Source organism: Vitis vinifera, chromosome 1 (genome assembly GCF_030704535.1).
Source record: "Vitis vinifera cultivar Pinot Noir 40024 chromosome 1, ASM3070453v1".
NCBI lineage: Eukaryota > Viridiplantae > Streptophyta > Magnoliopsida > Vitales > Vitaceae > Vitis > Vitis vinifera.
In genome coordinates, this window is record NC_081805.1 from 25,744,174 (window position 1) to 25,766,791 (window position 22,618).

At 38.1% G+C, this 22,618-nt stretch overlaps 3 protein-coding genes across 5 annotated transcripts; 2 read left to right on the forward strand and 1 right to left on the reverse strand.

Moving 5' to 3' along the window:
- Nucleotides 1–261: 261 nt before the first annotated feature.
- Nucleotides 262–14,281, forward strand: LOC100248862 (uncharacterized). 2 transcript variants are annotated; one of them, XM_019222161.2, is made up of 6 exons: nucleotides 262–627; nucleotides 1,630–1,733; nucleotides 8,398–8,511; nucleotides 13,150–13,233; nucleotides 13,886–13,983; nucleotides 14,097–14,281. In XM_019222161.2, exons 1-6 carry the CDS (start codon nucleotides 384–386, stop codon nucleotides 14,119–14,121), a joined length of 669 nt encoding a protein of 222 aa, XP_019077706.1. In that variant the 5' UTR covers nucleotides 262–383; the 3' UTR covers nucleotides 14,122–14,281. The 2 variants fall into 2 exon arrangements, with proteins under 2 accessions (XP_019077706.1, XP_002277728.1); XM_002277692.5 differs by lacking the exon at nucleotides 13,886–13,983 and having other exon boundaries at nucleotides 268–627.
- Nucleotides 14,282–14,869: 588 nt separating this feature from the next.
- On the forward strand, nucleotides 14,870–19,047 carry LOC100243822 (uncharacterized). 2 transcript variants are annotated; one of them, XM_010657622.3, is made up of 3 exons: nucleotides 14,870–15,493; nucleotides 17,787–17,867; nucleotides 17,984–19,047. In XM_010657622.3, the coding sequence occupies exons 1-3, from the start codon at nucleotides 15,473–15,475 to the stop codon at nucleotides 18,926–18,928; spliced, it is 1,047 nt and encodes a 348-aa protein (XP_010655924.1). In that variant the 5' UTR covers nucleotides 14,870–15,472; the 3' UTR covers nucleotides 18,929–19,047. The 2 variants fall into 2 exon arrangements, with proteins under 2 accessions (XP_010655924.1, XP_010655922.1); XM_010657620.3 differs by lacking the exon at nucleotides 14,870–15,493 and adding an exon at nucleotides 17,139–17,695.
- Nucleotides 19,048–21,581: 2,534 nt separating this feature from the next.
- On the reverse strand, nucleotides 21,582–22,618 carry LOC100253955 (arabinogalactan O-methyltransferase 1). Its single transcript, XM_002277584.5, has one exon. The coding sequence runs from the start codon at nucleotides 22,562–22,564 to the stop codon at nucleotides 21,716–21,718; it is 849 nt and encodes a 282-aa protein (XP_002277620.1). The 5' UTR covers nucleotides 22,565–22,618; the 3' UTR covers nucleotides 21,582–21,715.

Below are 22,618 nucleotides of genomic sequence, written 5' to 3' on the forward strand. Positions count from 1 at the left end.
TCGCCACCAGAGTCTCGATTTTCACCACGTGGCGTTATATCACTGGTTATTCTCCATTACCCCGGTGGTCCTACGAACACCAGAATTTCAAAACCTTGTGGTCAACGGAAAGAACACTGCATTTCGGATAGAACCACACGAAATATATGTGAAATGTCAGTTGCAACCCTGACCAGAGATTGCATTCCCACGCTCCAAATCAAGGGTAATATTGTCTATTCAGTTAAAATCAGGAGCACCCTCATTACCCCCGAAAAAATCACGTTTTTGCTTGTGAGTTGTGTGACACACTGACAAGACAGATCAAAGAGATATTGTAGCGGCGAAGGGAAAACTGAAGAAAAACCATTAGTTAAATTGAAAGCTGTGAAACTGGTTCAGAAATGGCTTGCAGAACCATGCTCCGTTCTGTTTTCTTAACGGAACCGTGGCGACCCGTTCACTCCAATCGAGTTTCCGTTTTCCCTCCGTTATGCACCCGTGGATCCTCGTCGAGCCGGAGATTGAATTGCGAGTGTCGGATCGCTAGGGCTCGAAGAACTCTGGTGAGTTGCTCCAATGGCGAGACTCCATCTTCTCAGGACGATCAAGGTCCTCCTCAAGAGGCTGTTCTCAAGGCCATTTCAGGTTAAAAGCTATCGTTTCGCTTTCTCTGCGTATTTTTGTTGATAAGTTTGATGGTTTGTTGTTGTGAATCTGGTGCAAGAGGATTATTGGACTGTTTCTGCAAAAATGATTGTAATTTTGAGAATTGTGTGAATCAAGGGATGTGGAATTGTGTTTAACGCATTGAATTTGTTGGTTTGGTTCTCTGAATAATGCATTGTTTTGGAAATTGGGGATTGATGTCATCTATGAGATAAAGAAATTATCTGTTTAAGTCTTAGAGGTGGCATTAATGAATTGCACTGAGTAATATGGTTCAGCTTTCCAATGGTAGGACTGAAAGGTCTACTTTAGCTATCTTCTTTTGATTGAAAGCTCTTTTTGATTTTTAAAGTGCTTTAGAGTGGGTTCTATCACACATTAAAATATTTAATGTGGAGTAGTTTGGACTTAAAATGCTCTTTTTAATACTAGGGGGTTAGATATTATTCCAAAAGATCTTTGTGGAAGAGGTTTTAGAATTCAAATTTTTTCTTACACAATAAATGATAACCTCTCATTTAGGAAGGTCTCTTGGAAGAAACATTTGACTAGATCTTGCTGCTGTGCAAAATGACCCTTCAGCATTACAAGAACCGAAGAAAGACTTTGGGCCATTAATTTTTTTCCTTCATTTGGTCGAGGGGATTTGCTTGGTAAAGTTAATTCTGTATCACATCAATATGGGGTTTCTAAGCACCAAAGATCCAACTGACGGAACCAAGGCCCTCCCTCCTGCCTCATGCTATTGGCTGGTTATCTTCAATATACTGAAGAATGAACCCATAATCAAAAGATTTATAATTGTTGAAAGAGCCATCAAAATTCAGTTATATTGGTGGTGTTTCAATTGAGTACTTATGTGGACATGTTTTTTTCATTGGTCTTTATAGCTGTTATGGTAACATTAAATCATTTAGGGCTATTACTTTTCAAAGCATGTTGTAGTTATTGATTTAGACATCTTGTTGATAATGGAAGCAGAAGTGTCGAAGACAGAAGGGAGAGTTGGACAAACAACGAATGTGGTTATTGGAGGTACAGTAACTGATGATTCTACCAACGAGTGGCTAGCTTTGGATCAGAAGGTATAGTTTTTCTTTTTGCATATGAAGTAGTAGCCTTTTTGCATTTCAAATGGTAGCCTCTCCTTGCTTCTAGATGTTGCCTTTCTGTGCTGGGAGGAAGTTTACCTCAGGATTTTTTTTTTTTTGATAAGTAAAAGAGAGATGCTGTATTGAAAAAAGCCACCAGATCAGCGGCTCAAAGTATACAAAGAAGAAGCACCCCCTGCTCCCCAGTTGGAACAAATCATCTGCTAAGAACGTAGGTGCAAAAGGAACCCCCCCTCAACGGGTCCCCACCCAATCAATAAAATCAACTAAAGTCGAAGGACCATCTTTTATGAACAATTTTGTCTCCGACCATAGGAAATAAACAAAAGAACTCTTAAGTCTTTGGATTGACAACACTTCTTCCTCAAATGCAATTTTGTTCCTTGCGTTCCAAACTGTCCAAAAAATACACAATGGGCCTGCTCTCCAAATTTCCTTTCTTTTTTTTTCTCACAAAAGACCCATCCCAGCTCAAAAGTGTCACCTTTAATTGTGGTTGGCAGCACCCACTGAACTCCAAAAAGAGAGAAAAAATCGCCTAAAGAGTCCTTGTCTTGGTACAATAGAGAAGAATGTGATCTAATCGATTCTTCGTGCATTTGGCAAAGGTAGCATCTATTTGCTAAAGGTCATCCTCTCTTCTGAAGTTGGTCCAAAGTAAGAGCTTTTCCCCACGTTGCTTCCCATCCAAAAAAACTCACTTTAGGCTATACATAAGCTTTCCAAATGATAGTCGAAAGAAAAGAGACTGGAGGGCTTGAAACTAATGCTTTATAAAGAGACTTAAGGGAAAACTTCCCACATTTAGTCTCTCTCCAAAGCACTCTATCATCCACATCCTGCTGAATTCTCTTCCCATTAAGGCCCAGAACAAACCTGTACACCTCATCCACCTTCCAATCATTGAAAGGTCTAGAGAAGTGTGGGCTCCAACTCCCTTATCACTCAGTGGAGCTCCACACATCTTTGACCCAAGCATCCTTGAAGACAACTAAAGCAAATAAAGTGGGAAAAGAAACACGAAGAGGTGAATCCTCACACCATCTATCTTTCCAAAATTTCAGCCTTTGACCATTCCCAACCACAAAAGATAGCCTACTACTTACAACATGCCACTCCCTTCTAATTGCTTTCCACAACCCCACACCATACCCACTCCTCACTTCCTTGGAACACCAACCCCCTTGCTCCTCCCCAAACTTTCCCCTTATCACTTGATTCCAAAAAGCCCCTCTCTCATTAGCAAATCTCCGACTCCATTTGCACAAAAACACCTTATTGAGAATAGAAAGACATTTTACCCCTAGCCCCCCTTTGCTTTTGTCTAGGCAAACCAAACTCCATTGTACAAGATGAGGTTTCTGCTCAAGAGCCCCACCTCCCCACAAAAAATTCCTTTGAATCTGCTCTATCCTCAATTTCACCTTTTTGAGCAAAGAAAACACAAACGTGAAATAAATGGGCATGCTTGCCAAAGTGCTCCGAATTAAGGTGATCTTCCCTCCTTTGGAGATGTATTGGCTCTTCCACCTAGCCAATTTCTTCCGCAACCTCTCCTCCACTCCATCCTAAACAACCACGAATCTATGAGGAGCACCTAATGGTAATCCCAAGTAAGAGGATGGGAGACTCCCAACCTTACACCCAAGTTTTGCAGCCAAAGCCTCCGTGTTTTACACACCACCCACCAGGATTAACTCACTTTTGTCCAAATTAATTCTCAACCCCAAAATGGCCTCAAACCACATTAGAATCCAACTTAAATATCTCATCTGATCCTGAGAAGCCCCACAGAAAACCAAAGTATCATCAACAAATAATAAGTGAGACACCTAAGCCCTTTCTCCACTTCTACCCCTTGCCTTGTAGGCTAACAAAAAACCCCATTCATGGCTCCCCTTAGAAGGCAACTAATAGCCTCCATAACAATCACAAATAAGTATGGAGAGAGGGGGTCCCCCTACCTTAAACCCCTAGAACTTTGGAAGAAACATGAAGAAGTCCCATTAACTAGAACAAAAAAGCTAGTTGTGGAGATATGCCACTGCATCCACCGAATTCATTTCTCCCTGAATCCCATCATACCCATAATTGAAAGCAAAAAAGACCAGTCCACATGATTATACGCCTTTTCTATATCCAACTTGCACATCATCGCCCCCTCATTGCTTTTTAAAATCAAATCTATGACTTTATTAGCAACAATGACAACATCCAAGATTTGTCTTCCCTCCACAAAGGCATTTTGAGCCTTAGTGACCACCTTACCCACTACCAGCTTTAGCCTATTGGCTAGCACTTTAGCCAGCCACTTGTACAACCCTCCCACTAAACTAATTGGCATGAAGTCCCTTAATTCTTCTACTCTCCCTTTTTTTAGGATCAAAACTAGGAAAGTTGCATTTAGACTTTTTACAATCGACAATGGTAAGGAAACTCCCTAAAAAACCCTATGACCTCCTCCTCCTTTACAAAACCTCAAGAAAACTGCCAAAAGGCCATAGATTAACCATTAGGCCCAAACGCTTTGTCCCCACAAAAGCCTTTAAGAGCTTTCAACACCTCCTGCTCAGAAAAAGGCTCCTCCAGTCTAGCTGCTTCCACAACTTCTAACCTTGCAAAAGACAGACCACTAGTGTTGGGTCTCCACCCTCCTGCAGCAGACAATAAAACCTTAAACTCATTCACCACTCCACCTCTAATCTCATTCTCCTCTGTTAACCAAGAACCATTGATTTTAACTCGGGTCATCAAGTTCCTCCTCTTGTGAGCATTAGCTATCTTATGAAAGAAACTAGTGTTCCTATCCCCTTCCCTCAACCATACTTCTCTTGATTTTTGTCTCCAAGAAATTTTTTCTAAGAGAACCCATTTTTTAAAATCCTCCTTTGCTCCTCATTGATTTCTGTTTCCAAGAAATTTTTTCTAAGAGTTAATCTGACCTCTTACTGTGCTTTCAATTGATGAACAATAAGAGGTCAGATTAACTCTACTTTGTCCCAGAAGTCCACCTAATTCAAAGCCAATGCCTTATTGGCTTCAACTTTACCGAAATCATTCCTATTCCAGTCTCTCAATAATGGTTTCAAGGCTTTCAGCTTCGCTTCCAACACAAAACTAGTAGACCCACTAAAACTGAGACCTTCCCACCAAGCCTGCACCTTATCCTTGAAACCCTCCTTCAACCACATATTTTCGAATCTAAAAGGCATTGTGCCTCTCCTCACACCTTCCCCATCTAGCAAGATTGGAAAATGATTTGAAACCGGCTTAGGAAGTATACATTGCACAACTCCTGTAAAATGACCTTCCCACTCATCCAAGACCAGAAACCGATCAGGCTTATAATGAGACCGATTATTTAGGTCACCCCTCCAAGTGAAAGAGCCTCCCTACAAAGGCAAGTCCCTTAACTCTAGATCCTCGATAATCTCCGAGAATCTCCTCATTGAGTAGGTTAGTTTACCTCCCCCTATTGCTCTCCGCAAGGAACCTAACCACATTAAAATCACTTACCACGCACCAAAGGCCACCCCACAACCCTCTAACAACACCTATCTCACCCCAGAAATCTTCCCTCTCCTTTTTCAGCATAGGACCATAAACCCTAGTGAAGTTCCAACAAAAATCATCTTCACAGCTTTTAAATCGGCAAGACACTGAGAAAGCCCCCACTTCCACCTCCAATAATTGTAACACCCTATCGTCTCAAAACACCAAGACACCACCGGAGGCACCCTTTGAGTTGACAACCCCCCAATCTAAACATCTTCCCACACCAAGGCTCCTGACTATCCTCTTCGACATTTCCTGCATCTTAGTCTCTTGCAAGTAGACCAAATCCACATTTTGAGCCTTAATCGACGCCTTGATCACCTTTCTCTTATCACTATCATTAGCCCCTCTTACGTTCAACGATAAAATTCTCAGCTTCATTAAGCAAACTAAAAATCCCCCGCACACCTCTCAACACCAACAAAACACAGCTTCAGATAGCAAGTTGAAGTTCCCCAACACTCCTCCTAACACCACTATAATTCACTGAACACTCAAGTTTTTTCAATTCCCTCTCTGATCTGGAGACGTTTTGGACTTTCCTTTTTTCTCCAGCCAAATTACTCTTCAGTTTTTTCTTCTCTTCCATTCTTTTCAAAAGCGATAAAATCTCCTCCTCAACCCTTCGGTAGGCATTCCCAGACAGTGAAAAAAATTCACAAAACTATCGTTCATCCATGAATCCAAAACACTCCCTTCTTCCTCCTCCAAACCTCTTTCCACATCTTTTGCCGGCAATGCTCTTCCACCATACACCTTGGCCCCCTTTTCTAAATTAATCGAAACTCCTCTCTCACTCCCATCTGCCCAGATTACCCTCAACGGGTCAACCAACACCTCTCTAGTCACAAAGGTTGGCCCCTCGATCGCCCCAAGGCCCTGATTAACAACCACCATCGCCTTGTCCACCCCAAAGAAAGAAGAAGGAGAACCCCGACCCCCAAAGCTAAGAAAAGAGCAAGGCTTAGAAAGGGTGTACTTGGTAGCTTCCTCCATGAGAGACTCATCCACTACAAACATCCCTCTTGCCTCAGCCGTCGGCGTAGCACCGAGAAATACTTTGACAAGCCTTCTCTCCAAATCGGAAATCTCAACTTCAGGAGCCCTAGACTCCTTTAAACCTCCAGCAGCAGCAGCCATCTGGGCCAGGCCCCCTTCACTTAGCAATGGCACGTTGGGCTAGCCCAATTTTGCAGACCCAACAGCCCTTAAAACCCCTAGGTTTTGACCCACCCTAAGGCCTGCTTGGGCCACAGGCCCAATCCTAACAAGGCCTCACAAATAGGACTCCTAGGCTCCCAAAACTAAATTGCTCCTCTCGTTATCAAACTCAGCCCAAACAACTCTAGGCCTGCTTCCTTTCCCACTTAACCTCTCTCCATCAACTGAAAAAACACCACTTTCCTCAACAACTACCTTTCCCTTCCCATCGTTTCCTGCAACTGTCTCAGTACCCCCGACCATACCTAAATTGTGCAAGTCAAAGCCAACATCCACTTGCCTTGCTCTGCCTTCACCACTTGGCCCCACTGCTCCATCCCTTTGAGTTTGCGCTTGCACCTGCGACTGCCCCACGCTACTCCCCACGCGTGAATCCACCTCTCCTTCATCTCTAACCTTCGAGCTCTCCTTCCCTTGCGACGACACCACCACTGACACCCATGGTGGCACTTCCCACCATAGTTGGATTGCAAGACATGAGGAACCCACCACTAGCTGTAACGACTCAGGTAGATCTTTCCCCTCTGTCCTCACTAAAAGCTTGGCCCCACTGAAGCTGCTCGAAGTTAGTTGTGTTGTTGTCCATAGCAACAAACCCTCCGTAGCTATCCCCCAGCTTCCTGAACACCTCCTGGCTCCAGAAGTGTATCGGTAGACCCACCACCCTCACCCAGCATTGATTTATGTGAACTCTGACCCGAAAACATCCTACCTCGGGTCCCCACCTCTCTAGATGAAACAACTTGTCCTCAAAGCGCTGTATCCCCCTTCTCAGCACCCTCTCTGCTTCCTCTGCAACCTCAAATTCTACTAGAAAGAGGCCACTGCCCAAATTCGAAAAGCTCACTCTCCCCTTCAAATTCCAAAGATGCACCCCCCCATCTCCTTAACAAAGCTAAATCTAGAAATGGAGCTGCCTCTTCTCTCCACCGTCCCACCAGATAACGCCCCAATTGCTCCTCCTTACTCCTCAAGTCTCTGCCCCCAAGTTGAAGCCACACTGCGTCTCCTAATCTTCCAACCTTCGCTTTAACAACCTAAACAAAAGACCTTCTCTCATCCTCTTCCTCAACTTGAACTTCACCTCTCCTTCCTTCTTTAACACCTACAGTGCCAGAGCTCACCTTGTCTTTAAAAGGGGTAACAACACCAAGAGAACGCAGCTTGTGAGCCAGTAAAACCCAACCCCCTAGAATCCCTCTACCCCCCAGAAATACCAAACAGAACATTTTCGCTTCCAGATCACGAATAGAGCAAAGAATGAACCTTCCCGCCATGTTAACACGCCTTTCCAATCTAAATTTTCTTCCCTCCTCTTCCCAACTTTTTACATCTTTCCCAAGCCTTTCCTCCCTACAGCAAACTTCCACCCCCTTCAGCAAGCACCTTAAACTGGAATCACCAAACCTAATCCCCAAGGAAAAGCCTTTGCTTCTCTCCAAAATGATACCATGTAGCTTCCCCCCAACATTGTTGATCGAAATCTCAAAAGACTTCGATTCCACAGCTAACCAACAACTACCACCTCCCTTGCTCCTCATGGAGAGATTTGGGTACACAACGCACTACAAGAGAATGTTTTTTACCTCAGGATTTTTTGTAAATCAATTTTGGTTCTCTAGCCAGTGTGGCTTATTCCACTTGAGCATTCAGAAGTTCTTTTAGCTAATGATAAAATTCTGATTCTTCTAAATTAGGAAAAGGAAAAATATTACTTAGACAAAGGCAAATACATTCCAGTAAATGATAGATGATCCAAAGATTAATTTTATCATGTCAAGATGAGTGGTCAACCTGTGGTTAAATTTGATTATGGTTCACTAGTGTCCTAAACTAAATGCTGTTACCATTGATGTAACAGGTAAACTCATACCCAACAGTTAGAGGGTTTACTGCAATTGGAACTGGAGGTGACGATTTTGTGCAAGCTATGGTTGTTGCTGTTGAATCTGTACTTCAACATCCAATACCTGAGGTACATAGATCACTTGTTGCAAATGTTTTTGTTGACTAAGATGTTTTCTAGTTTATGCATTGATACATCCAAGGAAATAAACTTTAAGGTGACCATTTAATGCAAACATTTCATGGTTCACAAGGCCTGGTTATCTTTGAAATGTTATCTAAGTTTCCATTCATGTTGATCATAAATGAGAAGATTGATTATGGAGAAAAATGAAGATAGAGTGTATTCACATGCATGAATTGTATAGAAATAAGAAAATATTTGATTCCTTTGTGAAAAATTGGAAATTAATTTATTTGGAGTCATAATACTATTCCAATTACAATATACATGTAGAAAGAATTGCATCAAATGCAAAGATGAGGCATCTTTCACCTAGCACCGAAGGCCTTGAACCAACATTTCCAGATGGAGGGGATGGCAAGTTATGTATTCAAGAGTTTAGACTAGTATTGTCATGACCTTGTTATTACAATTTTAACACGCATCTACACAATTTTGAGTCGTCACCCGTTATGAATGTTGTGAACTTCTCATGTCATAACTTGTTGACATTGTGTAGGTATTTGTTTGCTTTGAGCTCACAACCCTCACTAATTTAAAATGCATTTAAACAATTCAGAAGCATCACCTTTTATGAATGTTAGGAATTACTTCCTTTCAGGGGATGTGAGGTGTCTCAACTCACTCTCCCATACATATCTATCAACTCACGGCTCATGAGGTGCTTGAATCTACACACATTCCCATTGAGGATTAACTTTGATACAACCTCATTACTCATTGGCATTGTGTAGATATCGTTCGCTTTTATCCCACTACCCTTATGACTTTAAAATGCATCTATACAATTCAGGGGTGTCACTCCTTATGAATGCTAGAAACTTTTCCTTCCTATGTGATGTGGGATGTCACAATTCATCCTCTTATACTAGCCTAATAGCTGCATTGAACGATGGCTCACGAGTTGTTTGAGTCCACACACTTTCCAATTGAGGATTGAATCTGATACCATCGACCAAACCAATTGGTTAACATTGTGTAGATATTATCCCCTTTGAACCCACTCATGGTTTTAAATTGTGTCTTCACAATTCAAAGGAGTCATCCCTTATGAATGCTAAGAGCATTTCCTCCCCTAACAATATGGGATATGACATAACATCTATGATTGGAATAAAAAAAGCTTAAGCTTTGAGCAAATTTGGCAAAGAAAACTTACTTGAATAAAGGATAGAATTAAGATTGATACAAATCAAACTAAGGAATTAAGCATAAAAAATATTTCGTTCATCATTTGTGGTTGTGAATGACTATTTTTTTTTTTTTCATTAGGATGGGAATAATAGTTGGACACAATTGTTGGTAGTAGGGTCGAGATATTGTCATTGAGAGGGCTTAGTGGATCCATGATTTATGTTGTCATGTCCTATATCACTTAGGGGGGGAGGAGTTTTTAACATTTATAAGTGGCAATGCCTCAAAATTGTGTAGACATGTTTTAAAGCCATGAGGACGGTGGGCCCAAAGCAAACAATAGCGAAATAATGTCCACAAGTCATGACAGGTGGTATTAGAGTTAATCCTTAATTGGAAAATAGGTAGACTCAAGCACCTTCTGAGCCATGGGCCAATGGGAACGTTGGACCCATATGGAAGTGTCATTTGTGATGCCCCATATCACTTTGAGAGAAGAAGGTCCTGACATTTAAAGGGAGTGATGCCTTTGAATTGTGTAAATACCTTTTAAAATTGTGAGGGTAGTATATCAAAGCGGACAATGTTTACATACGATCAAGAGATTAGGATTTATGACAGGTGGTATTAGAGCCATTCTCAATGGGAAAATGTGCTAACTCAAGCAACCCATAAGCCATGGGCCAACAAAGATGTTAAGCCTATATAGGAGGGTGAGTTGTGACATCCCACATTACCTAGAGAGGAGAAGTTCTTGGTATTCATGAGAGACAACACCTTTAAATTGTAGACACATTTTAAAGTTGTAAGGACGGAAGACCTAAGGCAGACAATATCTACACAATGTTGGCAGTAATGACAGGCATCTTTGTTCATCAATGAGTTTTGCATAATGAATTACTATCGTAATGTAGGTAATAAAGAAGAGAAATTTAATTAGGGATGAAATTGACATTTTCATCCATGTATTTCACTGGAAAGAGTAATCTTTAGGGTCATGATAGGTTTGAGGAAGTCTTGAATATTGAATGCTTATGATTGCATGTTTCTGTATGTTGTCCATTAAATTCATACTAGAATAGATGCAAAACTATGACATGTTTGAGTTGAATAAAAAACTCTATATTCTTTGAAGATTTAAAATAACAGGTCTATAGCCCCATTAGGTAGCTCAATAGTAGTACCTTCTGGTAATGAACAAGAAGTCCCAAGTTCAAGTTTCTTTGGTCTGTAAATGGTATGGGTGGAGGGGCAAGCACATGCTACCTGAAGTTTACTTCACTGGCAGTTTTGATAAATTCCTCCCTTTGATTTTTTTTAATTTATTTTTAAATAATAATAATAATAATAAAAAGGAAAACAGAGAAGCTTAAGATCTCTTAACTCTTATCTCTACCATAGTGAGTAGTAAATGATGAGGTAAAAGATGATGATCCAATGATTCAATCAGAAGCACCATAATATATGCACTTGGATGGATTGCAAGACTGGTTAAAGACAACTATGAGGAGAGACTGCTTAACCAGTCTAAGTAGAAGACAAACCATAACAGAAACAGTTATACCTGTCTGAGTAGAAGTAAAACCAGTGGTCGATGTATCCTCAGAAGCCTGGAGTGTTATAGAATTCCTCAATTTCCCAAGTAGAAAGACTAACTGAAACTTGGGAGCTAGTAAATCAGGATGTGTGATTCCTAATGTTACATTCTCACTTCAAAGCATATAAAATATTTGTTTTGGACATGACAAGGGCTTAGGTATGGAATATTGATCTGACATGTCGGTTTGTCATTTATGCACCTGATAGGTGTGTTCATAGAGGAAAAGGGAAAAAGGGAATTAGTTCTTAATTAAATATAAGTTACTTTAGACTTTCGTGATTTATTTCATTGTTGCATGGATATGAGTAAAGTATCCATGCTGAAATTCATTGTTAGGTATGTAAATTTTAGCCTAAGGTATCGAGTGTCCAAATATTGGAATGAGGTTACTTGCAAATGTCTGTCTCCTAAGATTGATTAAAACTAATCTAGTTCCTAGGCCTGACAGTTCCCAAGGTGAAATTAATCCTGCTGACATCAGTAGATTGCATGCTAATGGGAGTAGGCAGTTGATATTGACATTTTTTTTTTTTTTTTTTTTTTGATAACCGTGGATGTCGGGGTCAGCTTACGCACACCTCGACTAATCTCACGGGGCCCTGAAGTTAACGACTAAGTAAACCTCCAGTGACCCTGAGGGGACTCGAACTAGTGACCATTGGGGAGTTGATATTGCCATTTCTCCATATTTTCCTTTATTCTTCCCACTCTGAGATCAATTTGGTTTAGGCAAAACAAACACTGGACCATCTCCTACCAAATTATATTTCCCTTAACAGTTCAATTATGTGTAAAAAAAAGGGAGGGTCATCACATATGTACAGGAGGAGAACTAATCATCTTTTCAATGCTGCCAATGAGAAAAAAGTTGTTGCAAATTGAAAACTATTGAGAGAAGTGAGAAGGTCAAGAAGGATATGAATTGTGTTTACAAAATCATGGATCAGCTGAAGATATATTTCTCCATACACCTGAATGATTGGATTGGGTCTTTGTTGTTTTAGCAGTTTGGTTAAGCCCATGAAATGATGATAAATACATGAATGATGATAACCAGCAAGCAAGAGAAACATAATGATTGTAGGTAAGATGGTAGCTAACAGCCTAACAGTTTAATGAATACACAAGCATAAGCCATCTTAACCTCCCTTCAAGTGTTGGTGGCTAATTTGGTTTCAAGTGATATGGCTCATGGCCTACAAGGCTTTCTTAACAAGTGCAGGGCAGGGCAGTCCTCGAGGCCTTGCTTAAGTGGCAAGGGTTTGGGGCTGAAGGGAAAAAATTGTACCAAGCAAAAAAAACAAAAAAAAATAGAAATGTTTGACTTCTGAGAGAGAAGAACTAGCAATTCATAATGAAACATGCCCATAGTTGAGTTTTTTAATGTGGTTTATTCAAGATGATTCTGGGACATTGAATTTGGATTGGCACTGACCCTGAAAGGATAGGATGTTAACCTCATCTCCCAATAATTAGGCTTGATTTGTAAATTTGTAATCATTTTGACCTATAAGGATGCTTGTAAAACTTTGATTTTCTCATGGCCACTTGGCAAGAAATCCAACTATTGTTGTGGAGAGAGAATTGGTTGACATTTTAAATGTACTCCATAGGCTGCAAATGGAAGAAGTTGAAAGCTGCAGGGTTTCATTGTTATTTTTTAATGGTAACAAAGTTCAGAATTTGGTATTGTTTTGAGAAAACCTTAGTCACTCTGCGCTTCTTTTGAAGATAAAACATGATTGTTTATGACTATAGTTGCTGATGTACTTTCAGTTTTCCAAGAGCTTAACTTGTATCAATATGCAAATCCATTTTAACCTAATGTATGTTGTGATTTTTACAAACAGGGCCATGTAAAGCAGAAACTATCATCAAGAGGCAAATATGTATCAGTAAATATTGGACCGGTTCGAGTCATTTCCAGTGAGCAGGTCTCTCTCTCTCTCACACTCTCTCTCACACACATGCAAACTCATGCACAAAATGCTCACCCTAGTCCCTCGGATCCCTTGGACACACCAGAGGTTCTGCTTGGTCTGTTTTAAATGCCCATTTCCTCTCTTTGTCCAAACACCCACCAAAACCAAAAAAACTCAAATAAAGGAATGAAAAATGTGAAGACCTTCAATTACAATGGAAATTCAGTGTTAACTTGGAGTTTAAGACTCTAAGCTCTTGGATTTGTGGACAAGTAGAAGACCTATTTTCAAAAATGTCATATAAGTATGAATTTTGAGACCTCCACGACTGAGCCTGTCAATTGTCTAACTCTATGTTTCAAGTCCTAGTTAATTGAAAATTGGTCTATGCATTGATCAATTTGCTATATTAAACATCCTGAATGGGAGGGAGTGATTGATACTTTTGTTATTTTGTGATATAATATCTATTAGGGAACAGATCTTGTGCTCAGCTCTAATGTATGACTTGTACTTTGTTTCTCAAGCACATGCATAAAAAAACCCAACCAACCTTGACCCTCCACCCAACAAAAAGGAAAAAGGTAAAAAACACATAAACCTACCCACACTCACTGCATTTGAATGAAGTTTTGTTTGCTAACTTATCACATATTTTTATTAGCTGGATCGTTCCCCCAATCCACCACCAATATTTAAAGAAAAACAAAGGCAAAAAAAGAGAGAAAGTAGGATCTGCTCTCTTCTGATAGATAATTTATGGTACAGTTATATTTTGGTGTTTATGAGACCGTGGATGAGAAACTTTTGGATTTCTGCTCTTGATGAGTTGGCCTAGGAATATTGTTGACATGGAATTTTATTGTGTTGTCCAGGTTCAAGCTGTATACAACGCCATGAGGAGAGATGATCGGATGAAATACTTTTTGTAGTGTGATTTTCACTTTTATTTTGTATAGAATGCTAATTATCTGGGGCATTATAGGTGCCCTTGCTCCTCCCCAATTTCCTTCACTCTTTTTTGCACCCAGTTTAGTCTAATTTAATATTCTTTGATCAACCCATGAAGTCATTCTAGACTATAAGGAATCATAGTCCAAGATTAATCCATTCAATATCTGCTCAAAATGAATTCTATATTTAATTCCCTAGGTGTTGACCACATAGAAAGAAAGGGACTAATAAGTGTATTGACAATTCCTCAATCCATCCAAGTGGATGTATTTCAGAGCATGTAACACTCACTAGTTGATTCTTGAGTCATTTGCTCGTTCAAACAGTGCCATGGAAACCAAAAGCCCAAGCACATTGTCAACGTCTTGACTTGATGCCATTGGAGTTGATACCAGAGCAAAGCACACAAGAAGATGGTCCCATGCCATGCAAGAAAACACACTGCAGACTTCCCCTAAGGTAGCCATCTATTTACCTGCTCCTTTTATTGTGTTTCTGAGTTGCAGCAGTCACTGATCTCTATCTACTTTTGTTTGTATATTGGCTTCAAAAACCTTACATCCTTCGTCTTCTACTCTGCATAATCTCTAGACTTGTAGTTTTGAACTTATGCATAAACAGGGGCCATTAAGCATTCCTATTGCCATGATTGTTGGATGGTCATCCTTATTACTATGATAGTAGAAATAAGTGATACTATTGTTCTTTGTTGATGTCTTATTGGAATGTGGAAAAGAGGCATGGGAGGGTAGTGGTTTGAAAATGATGTTAAGATGCCATGGGAACAAAATTCCAAAGACTTAAGATGTGTAGCAATGGCTGTTGTGGTTGGCATCTTTAACCTAACCAATGTGAGTAGTGTTTTAGGGCAGTCTTTGATACCCCTCTCTCATTATCTTCCGCACGGCTTTTGCTGATAATTACCACTAACATAACAAAATCCTTATATAAAACTTGGTTATTCTACTTTGTAATTAACCCGCATGTGTTTTGTGAACTGTTCTAAGGCTGAGTTTATGGTTTTTTCTATTCATCTTCCAATTCAAATTAAAAAGGAAACAAAAAGCAAAAATTTGCAGTTGCAGATGCAATCATGTTATCCCTTCAGGGTTTTTTTTTCTTAATGATAGTTTGAATTTAAAGTTGAAGATGCAATTGGGATTTGGAAGGCCAGAAAATAAGATGGAAAAGGGAAGTGGATGAAAAGAAAGAGGGAAGGAATGACGAGTAGTCTTATTGCATTAAGGAGAGATGCAGGCTTGGACAAAGGGAGTGCATATACAACCCCTTCTTTCAAATGCAATGCAGGATTGTGAAGGTAATTGCACAGGAAACTGCTACATGTTTGGTTTGTTTTTTTATTAACTTGTGCTAGAAATCCAGGATTTGAAATGGGTCTTCACTCTTGGACACATTGAAGCTATTTTGCTTGGCTATAAATTTAATCCAACGGTCCCAAACACCCTCATACACCAATTACCTTCTTCTGTCTCCACCAAAATCAATTTTTTTATTTTTTTATGAATCTGTCCCGGGAGGTCAACCTTCCACTAGGAACACCCAGACCAATTGGTTCTATTTAATTTTTATTTTAATAATCAATTAATTTCTTCTTTTTTTCTTTTTTTCTTTTTTCCTTTTTTTAATATGATACGTTGTATTGTGATTAATGATCATGACACTATTTTTAAGAGCTATTGGTCCCGAGATAAGTCCTTCTCAGGCCTAAAGATTCCCACCCTCTTCCGTTTCTTCCAACACTGATATCACCAAAGGGCCCCCCACCAATTTCTTACTAATTTCCAACGTTCTCAAGTTCTCAGAGGGTCACTTTCTCTTCCCTTTTTCTGAATTATCGCCGGTGGCTTAGCATCTGCAATTGAAAAATATTTGAGAGTTGTTTCCATTCAAAGGTTTCTATTTATTTATTTATTTATTTTTAAATTTATTCTATCTGCAACTTGGATGGATTGAGGCAGACCAACTACTGTACCACGTTGAGTTTCAATTTGACTCTCTTATGATGCAGCTGGTCACCATTCAAAATTAAATTAATCCTTAGCATCCATTAAGAAAAGCCATAATTTTGTTCACCAAGTATTCCTTGGCCAACAAAATATAGGTTGTGGACATGTCTTATAACTATTATGGAAGGTTGCTCCCTTTTATTATTATTTTTCTTTAAATTGGTTTGAAAATGTATTTAAAATATTAGAAATTTTAATTTTAAAATATGGTTTCTAAATATGCACTGAAATCAGATTTATATATTTACACTAAAGGTAGAGTTTCAAATTACAAATCTTTAAAGAAAACAAAAATGAAGCATGAGGGAGAAAAGAGTCATTTTAAATGATTGTGTTAAAATATTAAAAAAGAAAAAGGTATATTTTTATGGCCAAACGGCCACTTTTAACCAAAGCTCGGTTTCTTGACGTTCACTTGTTTTATAAATCCTGTTTTAAAAATAATTTTACAAACATGTAAAATAATTAAAAATAAAAATATTAAAAAAAATTATTTAAAAAACATTCAAATAAATTAAAAGCATTTCAAGTTTTTAAACTTATTTTTGTTCTATAAAACGTATAGTTTTAAAAAAATATTTTCAAAACTATTTTAAAAAACAATTATAAAATCGACCTTAGTTTTCCTTAATTTTATTTCTTGATTGATTTGTTTTTCTAAATCATTAGGGTTTTTTTTTTTTTTTTAACTAAAGTCTTATTTTAAGGCATTTTATTGAAATATAAAAATAAAAAATTGAATCTTTTATAATAAATGTGAAATTGTATTTTTGTATCAATTTTTAGTCAAAATTTAGATCTATTTATATTTTAAATAAAAATAAATGTTTCAGGCAACAAATTTTAAATTTCATTTAAAATATTCAAGACTTTAAATTAAAAATTAATATATATATATATATATATATATATATATATATATATATATATAAAATATAAAAGTGGGGGAAGAACCTCTGAGGTCTTCCGCCCAATTTTTAATTAATGGTTAACAGATGGAATATACTAACTAACATTATTGAATTGTTTTTTAATTAAATAAAATAGCGATTTTATTCTTCTAGAGTCTAGACAAATGATGAACCAAGAAGCAACATATGTAACTCTCAAGTCAATCAACATGATACCCCAAATAATAAATATGGAAATAATATTCTCAAGATATACTTTTGCATTATAATCTCTCTCTCCCTCTCTGAGTCAGAGAGATACTACTGTTGTATCGTCAGCCATCGTCACTGTCTGCGTCTCTCTCCTTGTCTCCAGCCTTTTAATTTATTTCGTCCCTTGGTTTCCATCCATTTCACACCAAAATAACATTCACCTTCCTTTGAATTTGGCCCAGCCCTCTGCCCACTCTCCTCTCTTTGTTTCTTCTCCTTCTTCTTCTTCTTCCCCCGTCTATCTTGTCCTCTTCCGTAGTCCACTGATATCAGAGAGGTATCATGCACAGAAACGATGAAGAACAGCTTGTTCTACATGGAGAGTCCAAGGTGGTGTTTTCTCTAGTCAGATGAAGAGTATACTATTTTACTATTCTCTTTCTTTCTATACCCTTAAATGTTGATTGTTCATATTTTGTAGGACGTGATAGAGGTTGAACTTGAAGCTTCTCATCCTGAATCACCAATCCGAATTGGAAGGCCAAGCAGCATGGTCATCAAGGCAAGTATATACAGATTCCATTAATTTCTTCGTTTCTATACTAATACAAATGGTGAACTTCTATAGTTTTAGATTGTTTGTAACCTGGGTTTTGATTCAAAATGAGTTTGAAACAGAAGGCGAAATCTGTGATTCCTGCACACTTGGTGGCGGAAGCCATATCCACCCTCCACGGTCTGGATCTAAGATGGTCGGGGCCGATCACACCAAGCGAAATGCAGTATGTTGAAGAGTATGTTCTCGCCAAGTATCCGCAGTATTGCAATGGCCTTGTCGAGAAAGAAGACGACAAGAAGATTGGTCTCCACAATCTCAGTATCAATGAGGAATCCTCAGAAAGTATGGCGGATGAAAAGCACAAGTCTCCGAAGAGTATTGGCATCAGAGAGTCGTCTTCTCCCTCTTTCAGTATCAATCTCTCTGACCTCGACAAAACCCAGTTGGAGCCATCAAGATTGCTGGAGATTCTCACCAAGAAATCATCGTTTTCGGGAAACTTCATCTCCATCCCAGAAATCCAAGCTAGAAACCGAGCTTTGCAGCATTGTGGGCTATCAGAGAGTGAGTACATGGTCCTCTTCACTCCAAACTACAAGGACGCCATGATGATGATCGGAGAAAGCTACCCCTTCTTCAGAGGCAACTTCTACATGACGATCATCGGAGAAGAACGCGATTATATAAGGCAGTTTGTTATGGCAAAGGATTCAAAAGTTGTTTCTGCGCCGGAAACTTGGCTGGACCTGAGGATCAAGGGATCACAGCTGAGCCAGTACTTCAGAAGGAAGTGTAAAAACATCCCTAAAGGACTCTTCTCTTACCCTGCAAATGTGAATGGAACCCGCTATTCAATGCACTGGATATCAGAGGCCCACCGGAACTCATGGCATGTTCTTCTGGACGCGACGGAGATGGTTATCGGGAAGGACCGGCTGACGCTTGCGCTTCACCGGCCGGACTTTGTGCTCTGCACCCTCGATGACAAGCATACACAGCCCTCCATGATCACCTGCCTCCTGGTGAGGACAAAGTCTTTTGATACTACTACACCTCTTTCTTAGAATTTGATCAGTGTTGGAGGAGCAAGTAATAAATCGAATCCATCCAAAAATATTGTAATGAAACAAATTTATATATTTTGAAGAAAGCAAATATGAATTTCTCTTCTTTTTTTCTGTTATTTCTTATTGGAGTATCACTCAAAGAGGTCTGAAAGCTAGTGTATATGCTTGAAAATTTTGCTTTCCGGGTTCTGCAAATGCTAGTGTATATGCTTGCATGAAAAAGAGGATTTTAATTTAATTTGTGTAGTATCTTGAGAGGAGTAGATAATATTTTACTACAAAGAAATCATATTATCATTTATGGTATCAAATTCAATTCTCAATTAGACTGAGAGGTATCATTGTTTGTCAGTCCTCACCACCCTGTGTAATATGACTAAAATGTTTGTGTTCCTATATAAGCTAATTGTGAAATCTCATCGGTTTTTGACGTTATACTAAATTTATGTGAACTCCTTTAATTCATAGTTTGAAATAAAATGGGGGTTTTACTATAAAGATGTTTGTTATCACTTATCATACTATATCGTATTTGTGTAGTATCTTGTGAAGATTAGAAAATATTTTACTAAAAACAACCATATTATGATGGTATCAAAGTCAATTTTCTATAAGATAGAGGGGTATTATTGCTTGTTTGTCATCGCCACCCTATGTAATATGAGTAAGATGTTTAGCTTTCTATATAAGGTGATATATGTGTATGGTATCTCGCGAGGAGTGGATGGTAGTTTACTAAAAAAAACATGTTATGGTGATATGAGATATCAAAGTCAATTCTCGATTAGATATAAGGGGCATTATTGCTTGTTGTAATATGACTAAGATGCTTGCCTTGATCATGAAATCTCATAATTCATTGGGAATGAAGTTTTTGACAATATTATACCAAATTGTAAACTCTTTTTAATTCATAGTTTAAAATGAAAAGGGGTTTTTATTATGAAGATGTTTCTTATCACACTATATTGTATTGTGTTACTATACATGAGATGTCACGAAAGCAAATTATTACAAATAATATATCAAGGGCTTATTTGTTAACTATTTTCAATAGCAGTTTTCTAATCTTTAGAACAAAAAAAATAGAAAAACTTGTTTGATAATCAAACACTATTTTCTATTTTCTATTCATAAAAACAAAAATTAGGGTGTTTTCAAATAATATTTTTTAATTGTTTTATGTTATTTTCACTTGTTTTTTATAATCATTTTAAAAAATTATTATACAAACATTTAAAATGATTAAAAATAAAATATTAGACATAAAAATTATTTTTAAAACATATTTATAAATATTAAAAACAAGTTAAAAACATTTTAAATTTCAAATAGATTTTTGTTTTACAAAACATTAATGAACAATTTTTAAAAGTTATTCTTAAAAACCGTTTTTCATAACTATTTTTTAAAATAGTTATCAAACAGATCCTAAATCTCTTAACTTTGTAAATGTATTTTTTGTTTTTTTATTTCTTTTTAAGAATTGTGACATCTAAATTTAGAAATAAAAATCATATTTTTCAAAATAAATTGTGAAAATGAAATGTAATAGATATTAGATTTTTCATTATACTATTTGGTTACATTTTTAAATTTGAAGTTCTTGTCATATTTTATTTTTGAATTACCAATATTTAATGTAAATTTATATAAAGTGATATTAAACAAGACATGATAAAAAAAATGGATAAATCAATAAAAATAAGTTAGCAGCAAATGGCAACCCTTTTTTAGTCTTTATTATGGAAGGAAATTTAATTCTATAAAAATGTGGAAGTGAAGCAATTAAGATACAACAAGATCACCTATGTTTATAGTAGTCAACATTTTCCATCCCATAATGATTATAATAAATAAATAAATAAATAATGAAAAATAAAAAGACATTATCAAATCTTCTCAATGGAGCAAACCCACCAAAGGAAAGAATTTTTGGACTTAAAATCTCATTTTTCTAGTTAAAATAATCTTAAAGTAAACCCATTTCTTCTCACTTGTTTGTGTGAAAAACTGGGCCAGCCCAAGCCCACTACCTTGGTTATGGGCTTAAATCAGCGTCTCTCCTCTTCATCCGCGCGGCCAAAATTCAATTTCTATACAAAATTGATCCATGATTTAAAATTTGTTCCAACACCACTTTTTCTAATTTAATAATTATCGATATAAATTTAAAATATACATTATTTTCATTGTACATGCGATATTTTTTATAAAAGAGAAAAAAAAATTCTAAAGTTATATAAATATATAATATTTTCGTGATTGAATATGAGTCATTACAGTATAAATAACAATTACATCCACATATTTTCTAATTTATGAATAAAAATTATTATTTTTATAATTGTTACTCTTTTTTTTTAATTATTTTTGTCACGTATTTCGATTCTCATTTAATGTCATTTAATTTTAAAAAGGTTATAAATGAAATAGTTGATTAAAATAGTAATAAATATAAAGCATATAATTTTGTCAATTACTCATGTCATCAAAGTCGCAACGCCCCTTGAGTTACAAAATATAAATAAATTATTTAAAATATATATATTTTGGTTCATTAGTCAGCGGCGGCATGGGAAAAGCCCTATCAAAAGTCAAACTTGTCTGCCCCATAATCAAATGTCTTTTTCCTCTATAATTATATTAAAAAAAAAATTGTATTTATTTTATTAATTAAGTTTTTTATTTGTTTTTAAAAGACAAAAAGTGTGAAAGTAAATGGAAAATAAAAACATACATATCGGTGCACGTCTCCTAAAAGCTCGACGCCTAAGGCTCATTCTAGCAAAACCCAGTACTATCACTCGCACGGCTCAAATTAGCCGCAGGTGGTATCTCAAAATGCCAAAGCCTCCCCACAGAGCCCACCTGATATTTCCGACACAGTAACTCCTCCGCATAGACCTTCTCTACCCTCCGATCAACGTCGTGAAGAAACACGTGCGTCACCCCAGGGCGCACTCTAGCACGAGCCATCACCGCGGCGGAGAATATCGCCGCCATTCGCCCCGGCGCCTCCGGGAAGTACCCTCTCGGAGCGTCGATCATGATGAGGTCCCACTCCTTATCGTATACCTCATCCGGAAGATCGGACAGTGCTAACTTGCACCGGTTGTTCCCTCTGAGGTACGCTTTGGGGGGCATGCACTCCGGCACGGACCGGTATGTGGAGAGCAGATCGTCTGCTTCGGAGAGATGCGTGCGGTAGCGGACGGTGTGAGCGCGGAGGGTAGGGGCGTCTTTTAACACCGTCTGGACCCACTTGGGATCCTCTTCGAGGAACAGAGTGTCGCCACGTGCATTGAACGAGGACCACATGAGAGAATCGAAGCCGAGGCCGAAGACGAGGAAGTTGCAGGAGGCGAGTGATTGTAGGACGTCGAATGAAACTGTGATCTCCGCCAGCGTTTGCTGCGGCACAATTCGTGACGTGGCGTAGTGGAGTATGGCGCTGAGCTGGATCTGCGTCGCTGATGAGTCAGCTCGCGGTGATTCTGCTGCAAAGGAGCAGAGCAGAGAGTGATCCGAGTTTTGAACGAAGTGGTAGATGAACAAAACGCCGGCGATCAACCCGACCAGAGCCAGGCGAAGGAACCACGGTTTCTCGAGCAGGTGGCGTTTCTTCATCATTTTCTCAGATATTTTTCTCCAGAAAAATCAGAAAATCAATTTGGCCTAATTTGT